This window comes from Gallinula chloropus (assembly GCF_964237585.1).
Source record: "Gallinula chloropus genome assembly, chromosome: 1".
NCBI classification, from domain to species: domain Eukaryota; kingdom Metazoa; phylum Chordata; class Aves; order Gruiformes; family Rallidae; genus Gallinula; species Gallinula chloropus.
This window is the reverse complement of record NC_140085.1, coordinates 207613799-207638874: the sequence shown is the minus strand read 5'-3', so window position 1 is coordinate 207638874 and position 25076 is coordinate 207613799. Positions and strand designations below refer to the sequence as shown.

The 25076-nt window shown below is 46.3% G+C and overlaps 1 protein-coding gene across 2 annotated transcripts in view; it reads left to right on the top strand.

Moving 5' to 3' along the window:
* Positions 1-863: 863 nt before the first annotated feature.
* Positions 864-25076, top strand: part of XPO4 (exportin 4) — a gene marked incomplete at its 5' end in the record, with an annotated part of 78845 nt that continues 54632 nt past the window's right edge. For both annotated transcript variants that reach the window (XM_084279328.1, XM_084279327.1), the window contains one exon: positions 864-941. In XM_084279328.1, coding sequence (XP_084135454.1) covers positions 864-941 — 78 coding nt within the window. The remainder of the gene's footprint in view (positions 942-25076) is intronic.

The window sequence follows — 25076 nt, the reverse complement described above, 5'->3', positions numbered from 1 at the left end:
TCCTCGGCACTGAACACTACTTGGCAGCTGCAGATCTCCCGGTTTAGTTTTATGTGAAGTTACCACAGCTCCAGCCCACTCCCGTGCGCCAACTGATGCGGAAACCGTCAGACCTGTGTAAAAGGCAAACGCCTAAACGAGGACGAAAGGCACAACCCGAGGGCTGGCCTGTTCCCGCAGCGGCACAACAGTGTCCTCCCCAGCGCACTCTCCAGCGGCGATGCTGTCCTGTAACAGTGACCCACAGATGGAGATACGCGGGGAAAAAGGCGCTTCAGTTCAGCTTCAAAGCTCGGCTGGCTTCTCTGCCGTAATGCCGGCTGGGAAGGCGCTGCCCACCCTCTCCGCTCCCCACCGCTCCCGCGGCTGCGTTTAAAAACGCCGCGGTGGCGCCGGCGCCCGAGTCCGCCGACACGCAGCGGGCACCGCGGCTGAACGGGGCAGCACCCAACCAGCCCCCGCGCTCCGGGCTCACCCTGCCCTCCCCAGCCAGCTTTCCCTGACCCGGCCCCGGAGGCCCCGCAGCCCTTCTCCGCCCACACGCGGGCCCCGGCAGGTGCGGCGGCCTCGAACCGGCGGCGGGCGGCGGCGGGCTCCGCCCCGGGGCTCGGCAGGTCCCGCCGCGTGGGCCGGGCCCGCCCCGGAGGCGGGCGGTCAGCGGGAGGGGAGGGAGAGGAGGAAGGTGCGCGGCGCGCAGGGGTGGGGGGTTGTCTCCGGCCGCCCCCCCTGGCTGGCGCCCGGCGGTAACGCTGCGGTAGCGCCGCCGCTTCGCCTCCGCGCCGGGGGCCGCGCCGCGCCCGGGATTGGCTGCGCGGCCGCTTCGTCCCAGAATGCAGCGCATGGCGCGTCATTGAAGAGAGACCATGATGGCGGCGGCCGTGGCGGCGGGGGGGGCCCCCGAGGTGATCGCCCAGCTGGAGAACGCGGCCAAAGTGCTGATGGTGAGGCGGGCGGCGGCACGCGCCCCGCCCGGAGCGGCGCCTCGCGGCGGGGGCGCCCGCGCGGGTCCCCTCCCCCATCCCCCCCTCGCCTCCGCTCCCGCCGCCGGCGGAGCCTCCCGCCGCCCTCGCCCCTCGGGCTCGGGGCGCAGCCTGCCGGGGCTCACCGCCTTCGCCGCCTCCTCCCGCTCCCCGGTCGGCCTCCCCTTTCGCGGGCAGCCGCCGCCACGCCGGCTCGTCCCCGTCACTCAGCCAGCCGGGCTCGGCCCCCGCCGCGCACGCCGCGCCGGTCCTCCATGTGCTGCCCGCTTCCTCCCGCCCGCCCCGCTCACCCCGTCCCGGGCAGGCTTGCCCGCAGCCCGCGCTCCCCGTCCCGGTGGAGTGACCCATCCCGTACCCCCACGCCCCGAGCCCCCGCACCGCCATTGTCCACCGCGGAAACCCTCGCCGAAGTTGCCGGTGAACAACTCTCGCTGCCGGCGGCGGGCCCCGGGGCGCCTCCCGCGGCAGCGGCGGCGGGACGGTGGGGAGGTCGTGCCTGGCCCAGCGGGGGCTGTGAGGCACCGTGGGCAGCGCGGGGGCGGCCTGAGAAGTGCCGCGAACCGCGGGCTGAGCGCCTCTCGCTTCCAGAGGGTTCCTTCCAGCGGAGCGGCCGGGGGCTCGTGGTGCCGCCGCGTTGCAGCCGAGCGCATCGTGGGGCTTCGCGCCCTGGTCTTGTCCTCGCCGGTTAACTCTGCGTGCTGCCCGTGGGTGTGTTGTGTATTGTTTTCCATGACTGCATGGAAAAGAGAAGTCCACACGGGAATTGTCAGGATTGGGATGGAGCCTTAATGGCTGTAGCAGCTGTTGATGCTAAAACATCCCAGTCCTGCATACCTGGAGAAGTTTTCCATTCCTCTGGAAGCAGAGCTGTGTATTGGCCGGAGCTGTTTATGGGTCTGTCTCATGGGTCTTCTGAAAGAAGCTTAAAGGCTTCCCTACAAAACTTACCTTAACAAAACGGGATTCCAACACAAACAAAGTGTGTAAGTTCTCAATATTAAAGGGATTTGAAGAGAGCCAAGTGAATAGTAGGGAGGATTTCCTGGTATCGATAACTGATCAGTGATCAGAGCCTGAATGATCACGATTTTAATGTCCAGCCAAAACAGCCCAAAGGGGACTAGTTTTGCTCACAGGTATCATCAGTATAACACCCTGCGTGTTACCCTTTGTGAAACCAAAGCCTGAAAAACCGTTAGTGTTTCCAAACAGGAAAGTAAAGGCCCATAGCTTGGCAACCAGCACTAATCCTTACAGAAGAGAGCTTCTTGAAGTACGTGAACGGTGATGTGTCTGAAGCTCTGAGTGGCTTTTGATTCCTTCACGCACGCCTCTGCTAAACGTGACTGTGTGGACTGTTGGCTGTTCTCATAATGTCTGTCTCAGTTTTAAAAATAACGCAGCTGGACTTACCAGAAGTGTTTGACTCTGTAGGGGAAATAGGTAATAAGTATTGTGATACAGAACACGTGTGTGGAAGGAAGCTGGCGGTTAGGTAGTTTTCACTATCAAACTGATAGCACGTGGAGCGAGGCATCCAAAGCTTTTGCATCCAGTGCTAGAAAACTTGATGTTACTTGTGTTGGCAGAGTTTGCCTAGCCTACCCCTGCTGCCATAGGGAGGGAAATGCAACTTAATGTGGGGTTTAAGTAAATAAGAACGTTAATACAGTGAAAAGATGTAAGTGCTTTGTGGTAACGTTTGTGCTTGTCTTGAATAGGTGCTAAACTTGCTGGTAAAACTAAGTCTCAGGTGTGTGAGCACATGGTTGCTAAGATCACTGCTGAATTTGTAGCTTCCTCTCTTCTTCCAGCCTCTGGCAGTATGAAAGCTGACTTCTTACCATCATTAGCTTTTTCTTCTCCTCCTTTTTTCTTTTCCACAGCTGCTCTTGGAAGTCTCGTAGACAGCACTGAACTGACAAGAACTAGTAAGATGGCTCTTCCTGAGGAAGCAGTGCAAAGCAGACACTTAGTAAAGCAATCTTTGAGGCCTAGGGACCCAGAATTGGGCTTTAAACTGGCTTGACTCAAGAAGAGCTCTGTGATATTTCTTCTCAAAAATCTTCAGGTCTTTGGAGTGATGAAGGAGAGGAAGAGTGCAGCTCGCTGGGTATACTGCTCTACAAAGGTGGATATGCGACCCCCCCCCCCAGACTGAAAGGGTAGGGTTATACACTCTGCTCCCGTTCTTTCTCACTAGCGACAGTGGAAATCCAAGGGCTGAACAGTGTTTCAGGACTGCACCTGGATGGTGACGACCTAATTTAATTGAGCCGGAGGGCTATACAGTTTGGTAAAGTCTGGTAAAATGTCTGCTTGGGGATGAGGGCAAAGAGTAACTGTGTGGGGCAGTTGGGAGGTGTGAACTGGTCAAGCAAACTGGTGGGACCACCTAGAAAGGTATTTGTGTAAAAATCGGAGGGCTTGGGTGAGGGTGGTGAACCTGGAGCTTGTCATGGAGGCTGTCACCTTGCAGTGGAGCCATTCCTGAAGCAGAGCTGTGAATGGTCTGACAATAGGTGGCAGCAAGTTTTAACTGGGCTGGGAGTTGTAGAGGGATCCAGCGAGGTTTCCTGTGGCAGCTGAGACAGCAGTGATCCTTGCAAAATAGAGTTGTCTGGGGAGGTATCAAAGGTAGTGCAGCGTATCTGGAGATGGAGCAGGGAGTAGTGGCGGTTTACATGGTACTTGTCTTGATGTCAAACTGAAATACTGAGCCTTGGGGAATGGGCTAGATGATGGACCAGAGCAATTCAGACATGCTAATGAAACAGCTGAATATGTTTAATTAACTTTCTTTAAGGGTGAGTATGGGCTACCATGAGCACTCTAAAACTTTGATAAGTATTTTCATAATATTTTTTTCCATTGCTCTGGGTTACTCAAGTTTTCCTTTGGAAAACTGCTTTATATATGTCATGTAGGAGGCATGTTAGTTCTGATCTCATAACTTGCTAATCTTTATGGACTCTACCAACCATGGTGTGCAGTATATGGAAACTGGAAAAAATCCAATCTGTTGTCTCACCAAGCTCCTCTACAGCTGTACAGAAATGCTTTTCCTTTGTTACCAATAACGCCTTTCAGCACACTCTTGGTAGCTCACGTTCGAAAGGCTTAGTTCGGAAAAATGACTGAAACTTGGTGCAAGTTAAAGAGTTGTTATAAAAGACGAAATGTGAGTTGTCATTAACTGCCAAATACGACTTTTAATGCTGGTCCTGTGTCAGTGCTCTTTGGTTTGTGTTAGAGTATTTGCTGTATTATAAAGTAACTGCTTTTGGGGTACTTAATTGCTTTCTAATGAAGCTGAATGATGTTTACTTGAAGTAAGGTCCCTATATATAACTTGAAGTGTAGAATGCTGTGGGGTTTTTCATTGCCATAGGTTGATGCACACCTTTGAGTCATGTGGCTTTGGCTTGGTAAAGACCATACATGGGAGTCTTTATGAACCAAATGAATTTACTGCTCATCTGTTTCCATCTGTCATAATATCCCCTAAACATGTGTATAGTTCCTATCTATTATGTTATGTTTAGCTCAGGTAGTAGTTAATGCTGAATATTATTGGTATCAGTAAAGCACTGTTTTAATAACTGTCTTTATGGATGAGAGAAGGCATAAGGTTGTATTATTAAGGAAAAAAAGGTAAATGTCATCCCGGAGGTGAGAGGATGAAGTAGGAGCATGTGTAAAACTGTTTAATTATTGCTGGGAGTTTACTAAAGCAGGCTGGATTTTTTTTTAGCATATGATGTTCCGTGACACCTAAATCTAAATTCCCCCACCCCGCTCCGAAAAAGGGTGCTCTGGTCCTACCTGCAGCTCTGCTTTCTCCTTTGTGACCCTGTGCTGAGCATATTAATATTGCTGAGATGGCACAGGAATTAAAGAAGGGAATGGCTTTCTGTCAGGTTAGCAAGATGAATTGGCTATCTGTGCAGCCATTTAGGTGCAGAGCTAGCACAGGGGGCTGAAATTAGATTGTTGGACATGCACAGGGCCAGTCTGCCCCTATTAGCAGTGGTGAGCTGTCAAGTTGGCTCAAATGTGTCATATACCTTCACTGTACAATTGACTTGATAACTCAGACTTGTGTTGATATTAGAAGTGCCAGTGGAAAGGCACTGGTGCACAATGGAAAGACAAAGTTACAAGTTTCAGGGAAATTCCCTGGATAGAAGGCAAGGGGAGCAATCACAGGCAGTGTGGGTGGTGAAGGCAGTAGAACAGGCCACCTGGAGAGGCTGTGGGATCTCCCAACTTTGGAGATATTTAAAACTTTACTGATCAAGGCCCTGAGCATCCTGATCTGACTTTGAAACAAGTTCTGTTTTGGGCATGGGCTTGAGCAAAACGAGGTCCAGAGGTCCTTGTCATCTTAAGCTATTCTGTGCCTCCCTCATGAGTCTGGGTATCATTGACTGGTTCGAGAACATTTAAGCAAAGGCTTTTGCAGAAGAATTCCCTTCTTTAAAAGTTTACAAATGCCCTGGTCTCATTGTGAGTTTTGGGGGCAGTGGCAGGGAAATTCATACATTATCGTCTTCTCAGGGTACTTTGTGGTTTACCCTGCCAGGAGGTTTTAGCTGAAGTTTGTTAGTCTGGCACTGCTCAAACTTGCTTCTCTGTCATGTGTTGAAATAAGTACATGGGAATGCATTAGTATGCTTAAAATCAAATTGTTTACATTGTCTACTCTGACAATTTGTACGTTCATTTTGGGGGTTTTTGACCTACCTTTCTTGGGAGTTCAGGACCATGACAGTCATCTATCCACGAGGAAGTTCAGTTTCTTTTTGTGGCCTGTCTTCATTTTGGGGCAGCTTTTCAGGCCTTGAAGCATGAAGGGTGAAACAAAGAGATGGACTAGCTTTGATTTTGTTATGGCACATTACCTGTTGGAAGAAATGAGATAAATGGATCATTCCAATGCTGAGTAGATTTGATTATGTACTCCAAGCCATCACCCAGCAAAACAAGCTGGATGGGAGTTATGTTATGGCTGGAGTAGACCAGACATCTGCTCGGCTGAGTTCTGTTTCTGGTGATGGTCTCTAGTTGATAATTTAGAGAAAGGGACTAAAAAATAAGGATAGTATTTTCACTGGTTACACTTTACACTATTTGAATTGGCATTTTCAAGAGCATGAGGTAGCATCATTGTGTTTAATAATTGTAGATCAACTTTTCTTCCACTGATGTGTCTGATTGTGGGTTCTTTATTAGTTTTTATATTGTACTTGTCTGGTAGTAATGAGTTCCATAGGTGTTTTTTGAGACAAACCTCTGGATCATGTTATTTGATAGAAGCATCAAGTTTGATCATTTGATTCATTCTAGAATTATGAGAAATACCCAATTGTTGTTCTGATACTTCTTCTGCAGTACCCTGTGTGATCTGTATAGCTCTCTATCATATTGTATCCTTTAGTCATCTGGTAGCTAAGCTGAAGGGTCTTGTCTACTGTTTTCCTGTGGGAAATTCTCCATACATCTGCGCATCCCTGTACTGCTCTGTAGCTTTTTAGATTTTTTAGTACCATTTGTGAGATGGACTGGCCAGACCTGCATTCTTATCTGATGTGGATACTGTCTTTGCATCGAGGTGATGTTCTACTCTTGTTTGTCTGGTGCATTGATGTATTTCTGCATTTTGTACTGAGCCATCAGTGAAAATACTGTGTGTCTGCTCCTAGATTTGTACGCTGGGAGCTTCATTAGTCCATAACTCCCGTCTGGATAAGTCATCTTCAGGCACTACCTACTGCTGTCTTCCCTTTAACCTGCTTCCAAAGAGTCTTATCATTGTTATGCTAATCTGTGTTCATTAGTTAATTAACAGCTTTCCATATGGAAGGGTGGAAGAAATCCTCTTGATTATTAAGATGAGCTGATGCTGTCACAAGCAGCTAAGTAACACATTCCTTTTAATAAATACCTGACACTGTTTGGGTGCTAAAACTGTCTGTATTAGGTATACATAAAATCTTCAGTTCTGTGTCCTGGCTTGATGTAGGGTGGAATTATAGATTTTGATGGCCATCTCCTTTTCTGTTTTACTATGGGAAAAGGTATTCTTCATATCTGTCTTCTTTCCTGCTTTCCAGGTTTCCTTGGCTTCTCCAGAACAAAAGAATGTGAAACTGATGCTTATACAGGGGGAGTGACCTGGTAAAAGGAACACTGGTGACATTTAGAGGAATTTTAGAGAAAATGGTGACGTTTAGAGGAATTTTGATGTGTAGTGGGGTGCATAAATGGCATAAAAACACCTATGTATTGGGAGATGCGGCATAGAAGGAAGGGTTTCAAATCTGAGCTGTAGGACACTGATGGGGGTCCTCAGTTCTTTTTTTTTTATTGCTTTAAAGTCTAGAGCATCCTGTTCAGTAGGGAGTAGTTGTTCAAATAAGGAGTTTGAAAAATGAGGGAAAGATGTCGGATATATTTAAACAGAACTCCTTCTCTCCCTTCCCTGACTCCCAAAAAGAAAACCCACAGAGTTTTCCTACCTCTGAGACTTAATGATGAGTGACCTCCGTACCGTGCTGCCTTTGGCTCTGCCCAGACAGTAGTGCACCCACCTGAGTGACTTGATTGGGAAGTGGATGCAAGAGGAAACTTTTTTTTAGTTCTGGTAACTTTAACTATGTTGCATTATAAGCAATTCTGCTAACTTGATGTGGTGGTTCAGCCCCAAGAGTGGCAGAGCATGCTCCACTGCTCATTCCAGGAAGAGAAACAGAGCCTCTGTGGGTTGGGATAATCACAGAATTGAGGGGGTTGGGAGGGACCTTGAGAGATCATCGGGTCCAACTCTCCTGCCAGAGCAGCTCCCCAGCTTATATTGCACAGACAGGCATCCAGACAGGTCTTGAATATCTCCAGAGATGGAGATTCCACAAGCCCCGTGGACAGCCTGTTCCAGGGCTCTGTCACCCTCACTGTGTAAAAGTTCTTCTGCATATTGGTGTGGAACTTCCTGTGCTCCAACTTGCAGCCATTGCCCCTTGTCCTGTCCCCACAGGCCACTGAGAAGAGGCTGGGCATTTCCCCCTGTGTCTCACACTTCAGATACTTATAAACATTTAATCAGATTCCTGCTCAGTCTTCTTTTTTCAAGGTTGAACAGTCCCAGCTCACTCAGCCTTTCCTCATACAGGAGATGTTCCAGGCCCTTAATCATCTTTGTAGCCCTTCTCTGGACTCTCTCCAGGAGATCCCTGGCTTTTTTATACCAGGGAGCCCAGAACTGGACACAATACTCCAGGTGGAACCTGACCAGAGAAGAGTAGGGGGGGAGGATCACCTCCTTTGACCTGCTGACCATGCTTCTTTTGATGCACCCCAGGGATCCCATTGTCCCTCTTAGCCACCAGGGCAGTTTATTGAGAAAAATGACTGTGAAAGGGGAACAATAACAGCCCACAGTGAATTTCACTTACACCTGGTGATAACACAGAGTATCTTACAGCATGATGCAAGGACTGACCCTATAACCCAGCCACACTCAGACTGCCCAGGAGGCACCCAGGAGCACCCCTCCCCGACCAACCCCTTTTATCTAGACATGATGTAGATAGTCTGGAAAAAGGGTTGCATAATGTCCTTGTTCTGGCCAGGCCAGAGTTAACCTCCCCAAGCAGCCAGCACAGGTGAGCTGAGTTAGTTGGCCCTGTTTTCCAAACCACCAGACATTATCTCCTTGCTTTGGTGCAGTTGATAAGGTACTCTGTGTTGTCACTGGGTGTGAGTAAAGTTTGCCACAGACTGTTAATGTTCCCCTTTCACAGTGATTTTGTCAGTAAACTGTCCTTATCCCAACCCATGAAGGCTCTGTCTGTTTCTCCTCCAGGAGTGAGCAGCTTGAGGTGCTCAGCCACTGTTTGGGGCTGAACCACCAGTCCTTTTTTTTTTTTTAAATTATTGTAACCAGAGTCTGATAATGAGAAGTGTGACCAGGTCTTAAAACACCGCCCCCCCCTTCCCTTCTTAGCAGACTTAATTTTACTTGTGATTTCTCTCCCTTCTTCCCCCCACATTGTGGCACAGGGAGGGGGAGGGAATGAGGGTTTTGGTCAGTTCATCATGAGTTGTTTTCCTCCTTAGATAGGGGGGTGTGTGCCATTCCTCACACTCTTCCCCTGCTCCAGCATGGGATCCCATCCACGGGACACAGTCCTCCATGAACTTTTCCAATGCGAGTCCTTTCCCATGGGGTTTCAGCACTTCACTAACTGTCCCAGTGTGGGTCACAGCTATGGGATGCAGTCATAAATCATAGAATGTCTCTCACACCCAGGCTGCTCCAGCCTGGTCCCCCACAGAGTCCCCCCAACAAACCTGCTCTAGCGTGGGTTGGTCTCTCCACAGGCTGCAGGTTTCACTGCCAGGAGCCTCCTCCAACACGGGCTTCCCATGGGGTCACAGTGTCCATCAGGGGTCTTCACTCGCTCTGTCGTGCGGTCCTCCACGAGCTGTAGATGGGATCTCTGCTCCCTGTCATCATCCATGGGCTGCAGGGGGACAGCCTGCTTAACCATGGTCTTCTCCATGGGCTGCAGGGGAAGCTTTCTCTGCAGCTCCTGGAACGCCTCTTTCCCCCACCCTCCTCCTTCCTCACTGACCTTGGTGTCTGCACAGTTTCTTACATCTTCTCACTCCCTTCTCTGGCAAGAAGCAGCTGCTTGCATTTTTTTTTTTTTTCCTTCTTAAATGTGTTTCACAGAAGTGCTGGGACTGTCGCTGCTTGGCTCAGCCTCTGGCCTTGAGTCAGTTGGTGTTTACTGTCGGGTCTACAGAAAGGCAGAAGCCATCCTGGCAGCCCCCCTCCTCCACCAGAAACCCGCCACACAAAGCTACAACACTTGACTGAGATGGAAAAGGTTCCCTGTGCTCCTAAAGGAAACTTTGGTCAAATTATGCTGTTAAACCACTTAGGAAGTAGCAGGTATAATTCTCTTTATCATCAGGTCAAGCCTGATTTTTTGTTTTTAAATAGAAAATACATTTAAAGTTATTTGTAGGTGAATGAAGTGTTACAGCTTTTCTTCCCCTAGAAGTCAGATAAGTTGGTATAGTGGTGCCTACCAAACTCAAAATTTACAGAACTATAAAAGTGAATGTAAAAAAAGGATGAAGATATGTCATGGTTTGTGCTGAAATTATGAATTTCAGTATTTATCATCATGCAGTCCAGCTGTGTTATGTGCAGCTGTACAAAATGTTAGAGGCACAGCTGTAGTAGTGTTGAAAATGTGCCTTATGCCAAGGTCTCTTGAAGGCTTTGTGTAATTAATTTCTGGTTCTGAATTCAGTGAAGTGCATAAAGGTGTTTTGCCCTGGAATTTTGCCGTTTATGACAACAGTCTCTGGGGTTTTAAAGGGCTTGGCCATGGTGAAGAACATCTGCAGACCTGAGCGTGTAAGTGTGAAGTAGACATGTTTTCACAGAAGCCTAAACCAGCCTAATGATGAGTGACTGAGGGAAACTATTGTCTTTTTGCTGGGCTGATGATCTGCTAGTTTAGTGAGCTGGGCTGATGTATGGAAGGACCGGCCAGTTGCCAAAGTTAGCACAAGATAATGTTAATAATGAGCATCTGGGAGTGGTGAAGAATTAGAGTGTTTGGAAGGAGAGGAGGAAGGTCTCCATCACTGCAATGCCTCTCTGGGAACCACAGCCTTGGAGTTCTTGCAGTCTCTGTTCATTATTAGTAACTTAAACTAGGATCCTCTTGTAGCAAAGAGAAAATAATACCAGCATCCCTCATGAACACATTTCAAAATCTGCTCATAGGAAGAGCTGGGGAAAGTCACATAATGCTTATCTTTGTGTATACTTTACTGAAGTATTCTGCTCTCACAGAATCACAAGGTTGGAAAAGACCTTTAAGATCATCAAGTCCAACTGTTCCTGTCCTAAGCTAAACCATATCCCTCAGTACCTCATCTGCCCTTTTTTTAAACACATCCAGGGAAGGTGACTCAACCCCCTTCCTGGGCAGCCTGTTCCAGGCCCTGACAACTCTTTCAGTGAAAAATTTTTTTCTAACATCTAATCTGAACCTGCCCTGGGGCAGCTTTGTGCCATTTCCCCTTGTTCTATCTCCTGTCCCTTGGCTTGAGGAGACTGTCTCCCACCTCTCTACAGCCTCCCTTCAGGTAGTTGTAGGTGGTGATAAGGTCTCCCCTCAGCCTCCCCTTCTCCAGGCTAAACATCCCCAGCTCCCTCAGCCACTCCTCATAGGATTTGCCTTCCAGCCTCTTCACCAGCCTAGTTGCCCTTCTCTGGACACGCTCTAGGACCTCAATGCCCTTCTTGTAGTAAGATAAGGGTGGACTGTAATGCTTAGAGTGCTGTTGTTTTCAGGGGGTTGCTGTAGTATGGCATTAAGGCTGTATTGGAGTGGTTGGTATATTCATTGACTTTATACTTCTGGTTTATCAGAAATGGGTAACTTGGTAGCTTTTAGTGGTTGAGCCATGTTCAATCAGTTCTTCAGTCTGTTTTGGAAGGAATTTGAATTTGAGTCTTTTTAACATTACAAGTAAATATATTCAGGCTGCCAAGGGTTTTGCTCCAACAGCTTAAGGAGGGCAGAGGCAGTTTGTAGAATTCACAAAACAGGTTGCAGTGTCATTAACGCAGGTTCTGAAAAACCAGTGGTTGGGTGTACTCTAGAGGCTGGTGCACTGGCTGGTGCCACAGGGCATCTGTGGCTGTGGGACTTGAGCATAAGTTTGTGCAGAGATGAGTGGTGTCATTGGATGGCAACCAACATCAAGTTATACCATCCTTTATTATTATAAAACAATATTCTAACTATTGTTAATTGTGGCATTAGTGATGATATTCAGACAGTATCCAGGCTAACACAGCTGTACAAAGACAAAGCACACTGGATTGTTTATGTACATGTTGATGAATTACTACAGAACTGCCACCTTTATGTTGTGTGGCAGCACCAGAGAAGTCATATCCACACACCGTGGGAGGGGGTTTCTGTGCTGATGATGTGGAGGCAGGCGTCATCGTTCTGGGGTCTCCTCTGGGATTTACATGTGTAGGTTCTCTGCCTTGGAAGTGCAGTGAAGGCAGGGTCCTTCTCTTTTGCTGATTTTGCAGAGGTGGTTTCAAGGTTTTGGAATGAATGTCCCCAAACTCAGTCTGCCAGAGCTTGGTCTTGGCATCAGATGGGCCCATCGGTCACTTCATCTGTCTTGCCATGATTTAACCCAGGCATCAGGTGATCCTCCCCCTCTACTCTGCCCTAGTCAGGTCCCACCTGCAGTATTGTGTCCAGTTCTGGGCTCCCTGGAATAAAAAAGACAGGGATCTCCTGGAGAGAGTCCAGAGAAGGGCTACAAAGATGATTAAGGGCCTGGAACATCTCCTGTATGAGGAAAGGCTGTGAGCTGGGACTGTTCAGCCTGGAGAAAAGAAGACTAAGGGGGGACCTTGTTCATGTTTATAAATATCTTAAGCATGGGATGCAGGGGGAATCAGCCAGCCCCTTTTCAGTGGACTGTGGAGACAGGACAAGGGGCAATGGCTGCAAGTTGGAGCACAGGAAGTTCCACACCAACATGCGGAAGAACTTTTCCCCAGTGAGGGTGCCAGAGCCCTGGGACAGGCTGCCCAGGGAGGTGGTGGAGTCTCCATCTCTGGAGATATTCCAGCCCTGTCTGGACGCCTGTCTGTGCAATATGAGGTGGGGAGCTGCTTTTGGGTTGGACCCAATGATCTCTTGAGGTCCCTTCCAACCCCTATGATTCTGTAGTCACTGGTGGACCCTGCCTACCTCCTGTGGGTTTCACCATACAGCTCAGTTAGTTTCCTCTCACGTTAGACCCCATGTCTTAAAGTCTTTTACAGACTTGATTTCATGAAGGCTCCTCCACAGCGTCCATATGTATGTGTGTATACAGTAACTGGAGATGCCCAAATAGGGACGGCATCTCTGTATCTCCTGTTGCAACAGGACTGCAGCCCTGGGGCAAAAAACAGCATTTCCCCTTGCAGCCACAGAGGCTGGTTTGTTACTGGGTGCCTTAAAGTTGAGTTTGTGTGGGTTTAAAGCAGTGGCTGAAAAGTGTTACTTTAAAAATTCGCTGATCTTATCTTTGGGTCCCTTTTGCACTGACCATAGTGGTTTGGGATTTTTGTTGGGTTATTTTATTGATGTTTTTAAGCATTCATGTTTAGCTTAGCTCTGTCGCTTCTTTAGGCAGTGTCTTCTGCTGTTTGCTTTGCTAATAATGTTGCCGCTATTTGACTTTTCTATCAAGCAGGCTTTTTTTTGTAGTTTTCCCAGATGGCTGAAGTCTTACATCTTTACTGATAAAATGTGCTAATAGGTTTACAAACACAAACTCCTCTCTGGTGAAGGAAATACAAATAGTGCTTTCCCTACCTGTCAAGAACTACAAGAGACCCCAACCCCAAAATTAAACATCTTCGTGAGAGAATTAGGGAGCCTTAGCTGCAAAGCCTTTGTTTTGTGAGGTTGTTTTAAGTGGGATTAAGAGCAGATGTTGGGTAGCTTTGGGATAATGAGTTGTTTAGCGGGGGATGTATAAATATTAAGTTCTAATATCAAGAGAAATGACAATATTGTTCCTGGATCTGCTGTTCTGTTCATGCTACAATAACATTAACTTTTAACAGCCCTAAGAATAAAATATGTAATTGTGACCACGTTTCTTCTGAGCCATTTTTTAGTGAGTATGTGGTGTCTGTGGCTGTTCAGAACTGGAGATTTAGCTAGTTTACGCAGGTTCTTAGAAGGGAACTTGGGCACTTCAAGGGAGTCTAAAAAAGATTGCCTCTTCTAAACAACCCCCTAAAAAGTATATGTGGAATAAGAAAGAAACAAACCCGCTTCGTAAAATAAATGCTTTTTAGAAGAGAATCTCACAAAATACCTATCGTGTGTCTGCTTTTTTGTATATTGGAGTGTGAGTGCAGGGTTGTAACTTCTTTGGTAACGTGGTACAGGCTGTGCCTGAGAGAGTGGAACAAAGTAGTGAAACAAGGTTGTCCTGGTTTTGGTCAGGATGGAGTTAACTTCATTTGTAGCAGCGGATGGAATGCTGTGTTTGGGAGTTAAAATGAAAGCAGTGCTGATAACACCCTGATGTTTCTAGCTGCTGTCAGACAGTCAAGGACTTTCTCAGCTCTTCATGAGAAAGGAGGGACGAAGCCAGGACAGGTGACCCAACTGACCAAAGAGAGTATTCCATGCCAGTTACGTCCTGCCCAGGATACTGGGGGGCTGACGGGAGGAGGAGTGGGGGCGGCTCTGGGACGCGCGGTTCTTGGGGGATGGTCGGGTTCCAGGGCGGCTCTGGGTGGCACGGCCTGAGTTGTGGGTTCGGTGAGAAACTGCATTGTGTATCAACAGCTTCATATATTTTTGCTCTAAAGTCCTGTTAGCATTGTTATATTTTATCTTTCTGCTATTTTAGTAAACTATCCTTATCCCAACCCACGGGCCTCTTAGTTTCCTGGTTTTGGGGTTATTTGCCCCTTCCTTTTCCCTTCCCTTGCCTCTCACCAACCCCCCTTTCCCTCTTCCCCTGCTCTTTTCCTTTAAGGAGCAGGCAGCTGCATGGATCTTGGCTCTCAGCCAGGGTAAAACCACGACAAAGGTAAATGACATCCTACCTTTTCAAGTGTGCACAATTCTAGCTATATTTTTGCCATTTCCCAATGATAGGTAAAATGCTAAGGGAAGGAGCTTTTGCTAGGTGTTCGGTGAAGTCCAGAACCTTTCCTGGTTTTGAGTCGCAGAAGTTACTCTCTTCACAAAATCATTTTCAGTTTCACAATTCCTCTTGACTGCCTTATCCCACAGGCTGGCTCAGGTGGTGAGCTTCTTCCTCTGGCCTCTATTTTGTTGCTCTTGTTTTGCTAACTCTTGATCTCAGGTTCCCTGTAGTCCCATTTCTGCTTGCTTTCAGGTGTTCCATATGTATTTTTCTTGCGCGAGTCTAAGTTTCCATTCATCTGCTGACAGCTAAAAGTGGCTGGTTTGGGCTGTGCCATTTTGAAGGTACACTAAGCCAAAGGAGTTTTCCATGTCAAATTTAGATAAAGCGTGAAAATGTCTTTTTTTAAAAAATCCTTATCTTTTAATCAACTCTCCCCAAATAACTATGCTGGGACAAAATTGTTTTGAAATGTTAGCAAGATTCATGGGGGAGGAAGTGCTAAATAAAACCTGAATTTTGGCAGGGAAGCTGGCTGCCCTGGGTGCCTGCCTGCCTTCATTAGCTTGGTGGGAGGAAACACTTTTGTGACAGGAGGCAAAGCCTAAAACTCTCCGAATCTGAAATGCATCATTATCTCAGTTTGTCTTTCATGGAGTGATGACCTTCAGCTTCTGTGTTTGGTGTGTGTGTGTGTGTGAGGGGGATGGGGTTACCTGTGTGATGTCCTGTTGTCCCTGTGATATGCTACTCCCATCTGCACCTGCTTAGTGTAGAAGGCTACCTGTAAGTAAAAATAATGCCAACTCTGCAGCTGTGGGTGGCTGTAGTCGTAGTTTCAGAAAGTTTAATTTTAAATTGGACAACAGGAAAAAATAGATGCTACAAGAGACTTCTTCATATAGGGGTAATATTAAAGTTTCTTTTGCAGTAAGAGAGCAGTTGCTGGCAGTATTTGATGTACAGTGGGACTGCTAACTAGGTCATATATCACCTGTAGCTCAACTTGTGACCTTTAGAAAATGAGTAAGGCTATCACCAGTGTTATTATGATTGGCTCTTCAGTAGAAGAGGAGTCACAACAGTTCTTCCTTGACTTAAAACTTTGTCTTGAAATTCATAGAATCAGAAAATTTGTTGGGTTGGAAGTGACCTGAAAGATCACTTAGTTTCAACCCCCCCGGTTGAAAACGCCTCCAGGGATGGGGCTTCCACAACCTCTCCGGGCAACGTGTTCTAGTGCCTCAACCACCCTCATAGTAAAGAATTTCTTCCTAGTATCTAACCTAAGCCTACCCTCTTTCAGCTTAAAGCTATTGCCCCATGTCCTATCGCTACACTTCCTGGTGATCAGTCCCTCTCCTGCTTTCCTGTATGAGCCCTTTTAAGTGCTGGTACACTGCAACTAAATCACCCCAAAGCCTTCTCTTCTCCAGGCTGAACAAGTCCAACTCTCTCAGCCTGTCTTCACAGGAGAGGTGCTGCAGCCCTCTGATCATCTTCATGGCCCTCCTCCGGACTTGCTACAACAGCTCCATGTGTTTCCTGTAGTGGGGACCCCAGAGCTGGACGCGGTACTGCAGGTGTGGTCTCAGGAGAGCAGAGCAGAGGGGCAGAATCACCTCCCTGGATGTGCTGGTCACGCTGGTTTTGATGTAGCCCAGGACACGGTTGGCCTTTTGAGCTCCTAGCACACACTGCCGGCTCATTTTGAGCTTGTCATTGATCAGCACCCCCAAGTTGTTCTCCTCAGGGCTGCTCTCAGTCCATTCTCTGCCCAGCCTATAGTTGGGATTGGGATTGCACCAACCCACATGCAGGACCTTGCATTTGGCCTTGTTGAACTTCATGCAGTTTGCATGGGCCTGTCTCTCCAGCCTGTCAAGGTCCGTCTGGATGGCATCCCTTCCCTCCAGCGTGTCAACCTCACCACACAGCTTGCTGTTGTCATCAGACTTGCTGAGGGTTCACTTGATCACCAGCAAAGATATTGAACAGTGTTGGTCCCATTACTGACCCCTGAGGAACACCACTCATCACAGTCCTTCATGTGGACATTGAGCCATTGACCACAACTCTTTGGATGTGACCATCCAGCCAGTTCCTTATCCACCAAGTGGGCCATCTGTGGAATCCACGTCTCTCCATTTTAGAGACAAGGATGTCATGCTGGATGGTGTTGAAGGCCTTGCACAGGTCAAGGAAGTTGATGTCCATTGTCCTTCCCTCGTTCACCCTCTCTGTTCATCATAAAAGGCCCTCAGATTTGTCAGGCATGATTCACCCTTAGTGAGACGATGTTGGCTGTCACCAATCGTCTCCTTTTTCTCCATGTGCCTGAGATAGTCCCTGTCACAGTTCTGGCTTTATTTTGTTAAGCTGTGCCTGTTCTGTTGTACAGGTACAGAAATAGGCAGTACCCGGATGAGTTACTTGAACCTTGTGATTAAGCTGTGATTGTGATTTCAGGGGTGGTGGGTGGGCTAGGGTCCTGTCTTGTGCTGAAGAACCCAACCTATCATAGGAATAGCCTACCCTGCAGTGGAGGCTGCAGTATGAGTTGATGCTGAGATGCACGTCCTTCCCACCCTCTAAAGTAAGACTCAGGATCTGACCTTAGAACCTATTTATCTTCCATGCCTCCTTGCAGGGGAAAGAAAGAAGAGCCTGGTGTTCATAGTGGAGGGGAAAGTTTGTTCTGTTTCTACCAACCCTTTCCCTTGCTGAAAGAGGAGACCAACTTTGCCCCAGCTCCAGGACAACAGTCAGAGGAAGTAATTAGGAGAGCAGGAGGGAAGGCTAGTGCGAGTGCAGCTGTAGTAAGGGCACTTCATGCCTTTGTATTCCTTTAGTACTGTGTATTTTTGAAGTTCCTGTGCTACTGCAGTAGTGATGTTTTCACTCCTGCTGAGGTTGAAGCAAGCTGACTTTATTTGTTAACACTAAATAGTTTTAAAATATTTGTAATCATGAGATTTTTCCGTCACTGTTCTGTGTAGCTATGATGTTTTTGTTATCTTTGTCCTTCTCTTCTGTGCTGAGTCACAAGACTTGTTCTGTCTTGACTGAGCTTTCTCTGGTCTTCATGGTCAACTTCTTGTTGCTTTGTAGGATCTTACAGACTCTTACAGAATCAGAATCTTACAGATTCTTACAGAATCGTGCATGGATTTGCCCTTCAGCATCAGGCATTTTACAGAAATTATTTTGCTAAAGAGAACTGCCTGTCGGGCTTTGCTCACGCTTTGAAACAGTAGAAGGGTGAATGTTTAGTTTAGGAAATAAAAAAAATGTTTTATTTATGGGTCTGAACTGTAACTTTATGGTAGCATTCATCCTTGGGCTGTCCACAGCAGACTACTATAAGGTAAATATCCATTATAGGATGTGTCACAGATTTATCTGTTGTCAGTGTGCTTAAACTGATGTCCTAACTGCAGTTACAGAGGAAACAGTGACAAATAGGTATAAACCATGCATAATTTTCTGAAACATTTTGTCTTCATTGCTGTGTTATACTGTACCCTGGTTTTCATTGCCTAAACTTACAGAAGTTTAAGACTGTTAAAATTTACACTGAATTTTCTTGAGACCACTTTGAAACATCTTCTTGACCCAGAGATTATAAAGCATTAAGATTTAAAGAGAAAACCAGCTCTTGATCGTAGTGTGTTTAATGTCTGTGGGAACTGTGTGTGCAGCTGTTGTGGTTACTTTTTACAAGGGCTCTGTGAATTTGGTCCAGCGGGGACAGGTGTAAACTTACAGCTCTTGGGATCTGCAGCATTTCCCATGCAGAATTTGATCTTTTTCTAAATTCTGCTGGAGCAACCCTCCATGGGATGGATGTACTCTGGTTTGTTCCAGTTCACCTCATGCTTCCAGAAGGTTGGCATGAGTCAATGGACTGTTAGTTTAGTTGAATTTGTGGATTTTCTGTTGATCAAAATGCACAGGGATCAGGAAAGAGAAAGCCTTAAATGAATGCCCTGAGGAGACTGGTAAGTCAGAGCTGATAGTGGATGAATAGCTCACATAAGTACAGACATCTGTTTGTCCATGTCCTACCATGAGTAGTTGAGGGCTATGCCTTCAACAACCTCAATTATGGTTTTCTCTTGCTCTGCTGTGGTTCTGCTTCCTCAAACAAAAACCCCATTCCGCCTTCTTCCCATTTGCCTTTCAAGTCCTACCCACTCTTCTTCAAGCAGCAGGTCTCAGTCCTACCTGTTCAGGCGCTGAGAAGCAGCTAAGAGCCGTGGAAGCTGCATCCTCATGCAGTGAGGACAATCCCTCTGCGGACTGGCTACCATGGATCATGTATCTCAAGTGTATTGTGCATGTAAATGAGTGTTAATTTCGGTGCAGAACCTGTAGTTGTCTATCTTTGAGGGTCAGATTGTTAGTAAAGAGGTAAAATCTCTGTAGTTTGGTGTTGGGGTTTTTTTCCTTATTTTGGAGAGGAAGTCTCCAAGAAGAATCTGAGAAGAGTTTGATATAGATGGTAATTATTTACTTTAGCTATCTAGTCAATTAATGCATACTTAGTATGTTATATAAGCCAATTTCAAAACTGAGAATAGATCTTACCGCAAACTACAATTTATCTCCTGTTTTACTTGCAAAAGACTTGCAAAAGTACTTAAGCTCCAAAATACAAAGCAAAATCTGAAATGAAGAAAAAAATGGGGATTTTTTTCCTATTGTTAAGCCTCTGCATGAGAGCAAGACATGAGTGACTAGATGTGTAGGAGGTAATTCCTCCAGCAGTCACGCATCTATTCCAAATATATACTGAAAAATACTGGGCACTCTGGGGTTTAAATAATTCAAATCATAATCGCTTTTGGGAAAGATTTTTTTTTTTAAATTTCAAATTAAACAAAGTTCTTGTTCAGAAAGTCTTATATTTCCACCATGTTGTCTCTGTTGCAGGTCTGATTGGAAGCCATCTATTTCATCTTAGAAAGCAACCTTGGGTCACTCTTAAATTGGAAGATTTAAAATATTATTCCAAAAAGCAAGTGCAGAGGAAATAATTGGAAGACAGTGAAGTTGTTTATTATGCTGATTAGGTTTTCTGTAGTAACTTAGCTATTACTCAAGGCTCTGGCAGTCATGTGGCAATAGATCTGAATTGGACAGCAGAAGATGCTTTTGGTACCAGTTGTCCAAACTGCCTTCTGTTGTGGCCTAGTGCCCGAAGCAGGAATGTCTGACCCACTCAGAGCTGAGCCTCTTCATATTGGCTTCTTCATGAATGATCAGACATCCCTGCGTGGATAGGTATCAGTGTCTGCTAGAGAAGTAGGGTATGTAGTTAACAGCAAAGTGTGGCTAATCATCCAGTTCCCTGTGTCTGACCCATGTATTTGATCTCTTGATCAGCTGTTTTAATAAGGCAAGTGGCAATTATTCAACGTGCTGTGATACGCTGTAGGAAAAACCCTTAAGTCACTTAGTGCTACTGGTAAAATGGGGATGGAAGCTCTTCATGTCTTGACCCCCCCCAGAAGTCAGGGTAATGCAGTCTTGGGGCTTGATGGGACATTGGTAGAATTGAACATGGAATCCCCTTATTCTGAGATTCTTTTGTATAACTTGCCTGTATGGCAGAACTGTACTGGGGAATATTTATCTTAAGGGTTTTTTTGTTATTTAAGATATAGAAAACTGTTTCTAGTGGGTTTTGAGCATCTTAATAGAAGGGCACAGTAAGTTAAAATGTCATTGCTTTTGATTATTTAGGTACTTTGCAGCTATAACAATTACTTACATGGAAAGAAGAATATATTTAGCTGTCCTACATGCAGCATGTGCACTAGTTAAAAATTACTGCTTGCCCTTGCATTTGAGTTTTTTTCCTTTTTTTTTTTCTCTTTCTCCTTCTATTTTTGCCCATATTCCTCAGCTTTGTTACTGCTATCACATGGTATTTCCCTGCACATGCTTCTCAAGTTCACTTAGGATCTTTCTCCTTTGCATATGCCTCGCTGTTACTTGGCTTCCCTGCCTGCTGGGACATGTTGGCAAGCCATCTGGGCTTCCTTTATTCTTTGCCTCTCTGAGTGTTCCTTGCCTGATGGTGGCTGTCAGCAAGGTCCAGACCCAGTGGTGCCATTGCCGTCTGTGGGTGGCTTTTGCTTATCCTTATATATTGATAGAGATTCAGTTTCTTGTCTCGGTTAGGCTTCCAGGCTCTCTGCAGCACTGAGTCTAGGCACCCTTCTGAGCAACAGTAACGTGTTTTAATTGGGTTTTTTTTATAAGCTGATAATGTCCCACAGACCAGAGTTTGGGGACAGTTTTATTTTACCTCTTGACTGCAGGGAAGGCAAGATTCCCCATGGTATTTGGGGAAGCTCAAGTCTTGAGAGTTTGTGGTGAGTTTTATGAAGTCACACTTCAGCAGAGATCTCAGGTTTTTGTTTCAACCCTTGTGGAGCTTGTAATGTACTTTACTTACTGACATAAACAGTGCCTTTGGCAAGAAAGTTCCTTCTTAGCTTTAGTAGTAGCAGGTACAAGCAATTTGATCCTTTTTTTTTAAACCCAAGAAAATTCTTGTAGTAGGCATGTTTGCCTTCCGTAATCCTCCTGGTGTTTAGGCTGTACTGTTCATAGGGGACCTCTTTTGTAGGTGGGAATTCTGTGGGTGTCAGCTTAAAACACTCCGGTGTACTCTCTGTGTTCTCTTAAGCAGTGAAGTCTGGAGGAGTGCGTGACTGTTCTTTGTGACATGCTAATTTGCAGATTTTTCCCCAGTGTAATTGTAGCACGGCGCTGGATTTGGTTGTGTTTGGTGCTGTCTTGCTGTTAGCAGAAGTCTCTGAAAATCCAGAATTTGTCTCTAGCAAACTTCTCTGTCTGCAAGAAATGATGAACGCTGTTCATCCCACTCATAAGCATCTTGTATAAAGGTCATAAGCAGGATTTTTCTTGGCAAAAGTTAACTAAATCAGGTAAGTTTAGTGGCCCTGACAGTATTAGTACCAGTCTGCCAGAGTATTTCCAGTCTTGTCTGTCTTCAGTTTCTCTTCCCTTGTGTGAATAATGGCCATTTGAGTCAGTAGTCCAGCTTTATCTATAGACAGCCTTGGTACCTGAAAGGATGTAGCTTTATAATACTGTGTTATATAGGAGTTCTGTTCTTACGGGGCAGCATCTTGCCATGCTAAAGCCAGGAAGATGATGCTTGTCTGGAGAAGTTTTTATGGCTAACTTGGAGAGAGCAGATGGCTGTTAGTGGTAACATCAGACAGCACAGAAAGGAACGTGGCAGTAGTTTCAACATGTGGAATGACTGGGATCATTACAATGCTGGTTTTTAATTCCTGCCACAAGCTGGATGGTAGAGAAGGTTTCGAATGAGACAATTGGAAAGCAAGCAGCAAACATGTAGGTATCTTTGGGGAACCTTCCAAGCACGATGAGTACTTGGGGTACATTTCTAACCCCGCTAGAGGGGATGCTGGGTACCGGATTCCAGGGCTCTCAGGTTACCCCTAAACCAGGGCTCTTGTAATGCAATAATACGGATGTGCTGGCCTTTCCCTCGGAGCCTTAAATTAGCTGAACCTGGAGCGTTCGGGTAGCCGCAGCTCGAATGCAGCAAAGGCAGTAGGCTGAGCTTTCAGCTCCCTCTGGTGACGATACAGCACGGCTTAAAGCTTGCCTGTTCAGTTCCAAGGGTCTCAGTGCATAAAGTGGTGTTAAATTACTGTGATTTTGTAAAAATGAACAGAGGGATATGATGTGCTGTATGCCTTTTCATGGTGCCAGAGATCTTCTGTAATCAGACTTAAGAGAAGCAGAGGAATTAATGTAGTGTTAGAGGTCTCTTTTCTAGTTACTGTAAGCATAAGGAGGCATTTCCCATAAAACTTTTAATTCTGTCTTTTTTTTCTAATGGTGCCATGATTTGCTGCTGGTGTGTCCTGAAAGGGCCCCGAAGTATTAAAGAGCAGTGAAAACAGATATCATCTCTATATGACGAACTCAAATATGCCTTGTTAATGCAAAACTAGTTCAAGATCAGGTAGCTCTTATTTGTACTTCTTGCTCTAAGAAAGTGAACATAAATGACACCGGCCATGCAAAGTGTTACACTTTGTCACACCCAAAGGATTCTTTCTAACGTGACTAATTAGTGAGGCTTCACAAGGCAGCAGAGCCATGAGCTGCAAGGACAGTACTGCTGAAAGGGTAATATCACTCCACTCCCTTTCTCCTTGCCTTGCACTGGCACTTGTCTGACTTTTTGATGCTTATTAAAGTAACAAAAAGTGTCCATCCATCCGTCCATCCCCCACCTCCACCCTGTTTTTATTTTTGTGGGTTAGTTGATAGACTTGGTAATATATGGAGGTAATAAGACCATGTGGTTGGGAGCAAGAAAGGAGTGGGACCTCTCCTTTTAGCAGAGAGCTATTGAAATAACTTTCCTTAAAAATATTGCTTCTTAGTTCTCCTGAAACTTCATTGACCAAAACCGCATGTTCCTTGAGACTTTGGAGTATTCCCATGGCATTACACAGCAACAGAGGCTGCAGACTGGATGTGCTTCAGCGGGTACCTGGCGCTGAGAAAAGCAGCCCATCACCAGCTGTTACATCCTGTACTGTGCTGGCTGATGCTGACCCAGGCTGGGGAACAGATTCAGATGAAAGTAACCTGCCTCTGGTGGGATGCTTTTCAGTGATCGCTTCCCCAGCCTGGTTCTCTGTGTGCTTGCACAAATGCTTGCCTGTACAATGAGGAGGAGATAGCGGGGACTGCTTCATTGGTCATTTGGTTTGTTTGCAATAGCACTGGCTGACGTGCATATCAAGCTGTTGCTGTGTAGGTTGTTCCCACATTTTTGACAACTTGCTCCAAACATCCTTCTGGCATTCTGTACAGCTGGCTCCGTTGCAGTGAGGGTAGCTAGAACCTGCACAGGAGTACGGTCCTTCAGCCTGCAGAAGGCATGGTGGCTGGGAACAGCTCCTGCTGATGGCTGGATGCACTCAGGAGAGTTGAGGCTTTGTCACAGAAGTGTCATGTGCCCCAGTTTGGTGAGGAGGCTTCTTCACAAGCTCACATTTGCTTAAAAAGTTAAAGCTTGGCTTTCTGCATTGGGTTGGAGTTCACACAAGCTTGTTGTCCTGGAAGGACTTAGATACCACCATGGAACTCTGTCTCAGTGGCTCAGCAGTGTGTAATGCCCCAAATAAAAGCTTTTCTGTGCATGCATCTGCCTGCAGCCTGCTGACGTAGCCCTTGAGACGCAGCTCTGAGTAGGTGACAGACAGACGCGGTCTGAAGGCAGGCTGCTACCTCTGTGTGCACAGACAGCCTCACACAAACTGCCTTCTGGGAAGGGGGCATGGGCTTGTCCCCAGAGCTGGTGAGAGCTGTCCTGCATAGATTCAGATCACTGTCCAGGAAGGTCCTGCCCCAAATTGGCTGCAGAGCAGGTTTGTGAAGGCACAGAGGGGGTTTTCTTTTCTACACCCCCAAGGCTTTTTTGCAGCCACCTTCCTCCACTACTTATTTTGCTCTATTCACAGGCATTTGTCTTATCTGCACAGGAAAAGTTGTGTGAGTTGGAAATTTGCTGTGTAAGAAGGAGCACAGCAGTTTATGAAGATCCCCTTGAGCCAAGGATCAGCAGCCTGCTTTCCCTTGTTTCATTTACTCAGATTACTGAGTTTTAATCTGTGGTATTGTTTGCTTATATTGAATCATCTGTCATCTTGTGTTTTGTCAAGGATGAAAGAATTAAATCAGATTTGATATATTTTATTTACTGGAAAATATTTCACTTAGTATAAAGGCCAAAGTTTTTAACTTGAAGTCTTCATGCATTTATTTCCAAAGCAGTGGCTATACATCAAAATCAAAAGGTATGTGGGACACACATTTTCCTCAGATTGCTAGGATCAGGATTGGAATTTGGAGTTTGGAAGTTTAGCTGAAGTTCAATAACCTATTTCATCACCTTGACCTGGCTCTGCTGTTTGCATGCAAGCTTTCTCCATGTGCATGTGCCTTTCTCAGCGGTACATTTGTTTGGTTTACACTGCCCTGTGGTAATGATCCCATTGTTCTCTGCTGTGTGCTTGTTCAGATAAATCCCAAATAGCAGCAATCAGAATGTTAGTGACAGAAGTGGAAAGCAGTGGTGGTGTGAGCAGCTGCCATTTTCTTCAGGGTTGTTTTTGCCTTGAGGGGCAGTGGGGGGAGTCTTGGGTTGCTCGATGAATTCAGGTTGCAATGCAGGTGGTCAGCGCTCATCTGGGCTCCGTTGGTGATATCCCACCTGGTGATGGTCCAGGTTACTGTGTAGTTTCATGCTTTACCTATAGTTGGTTTTCAGGTAGAATCCACTGT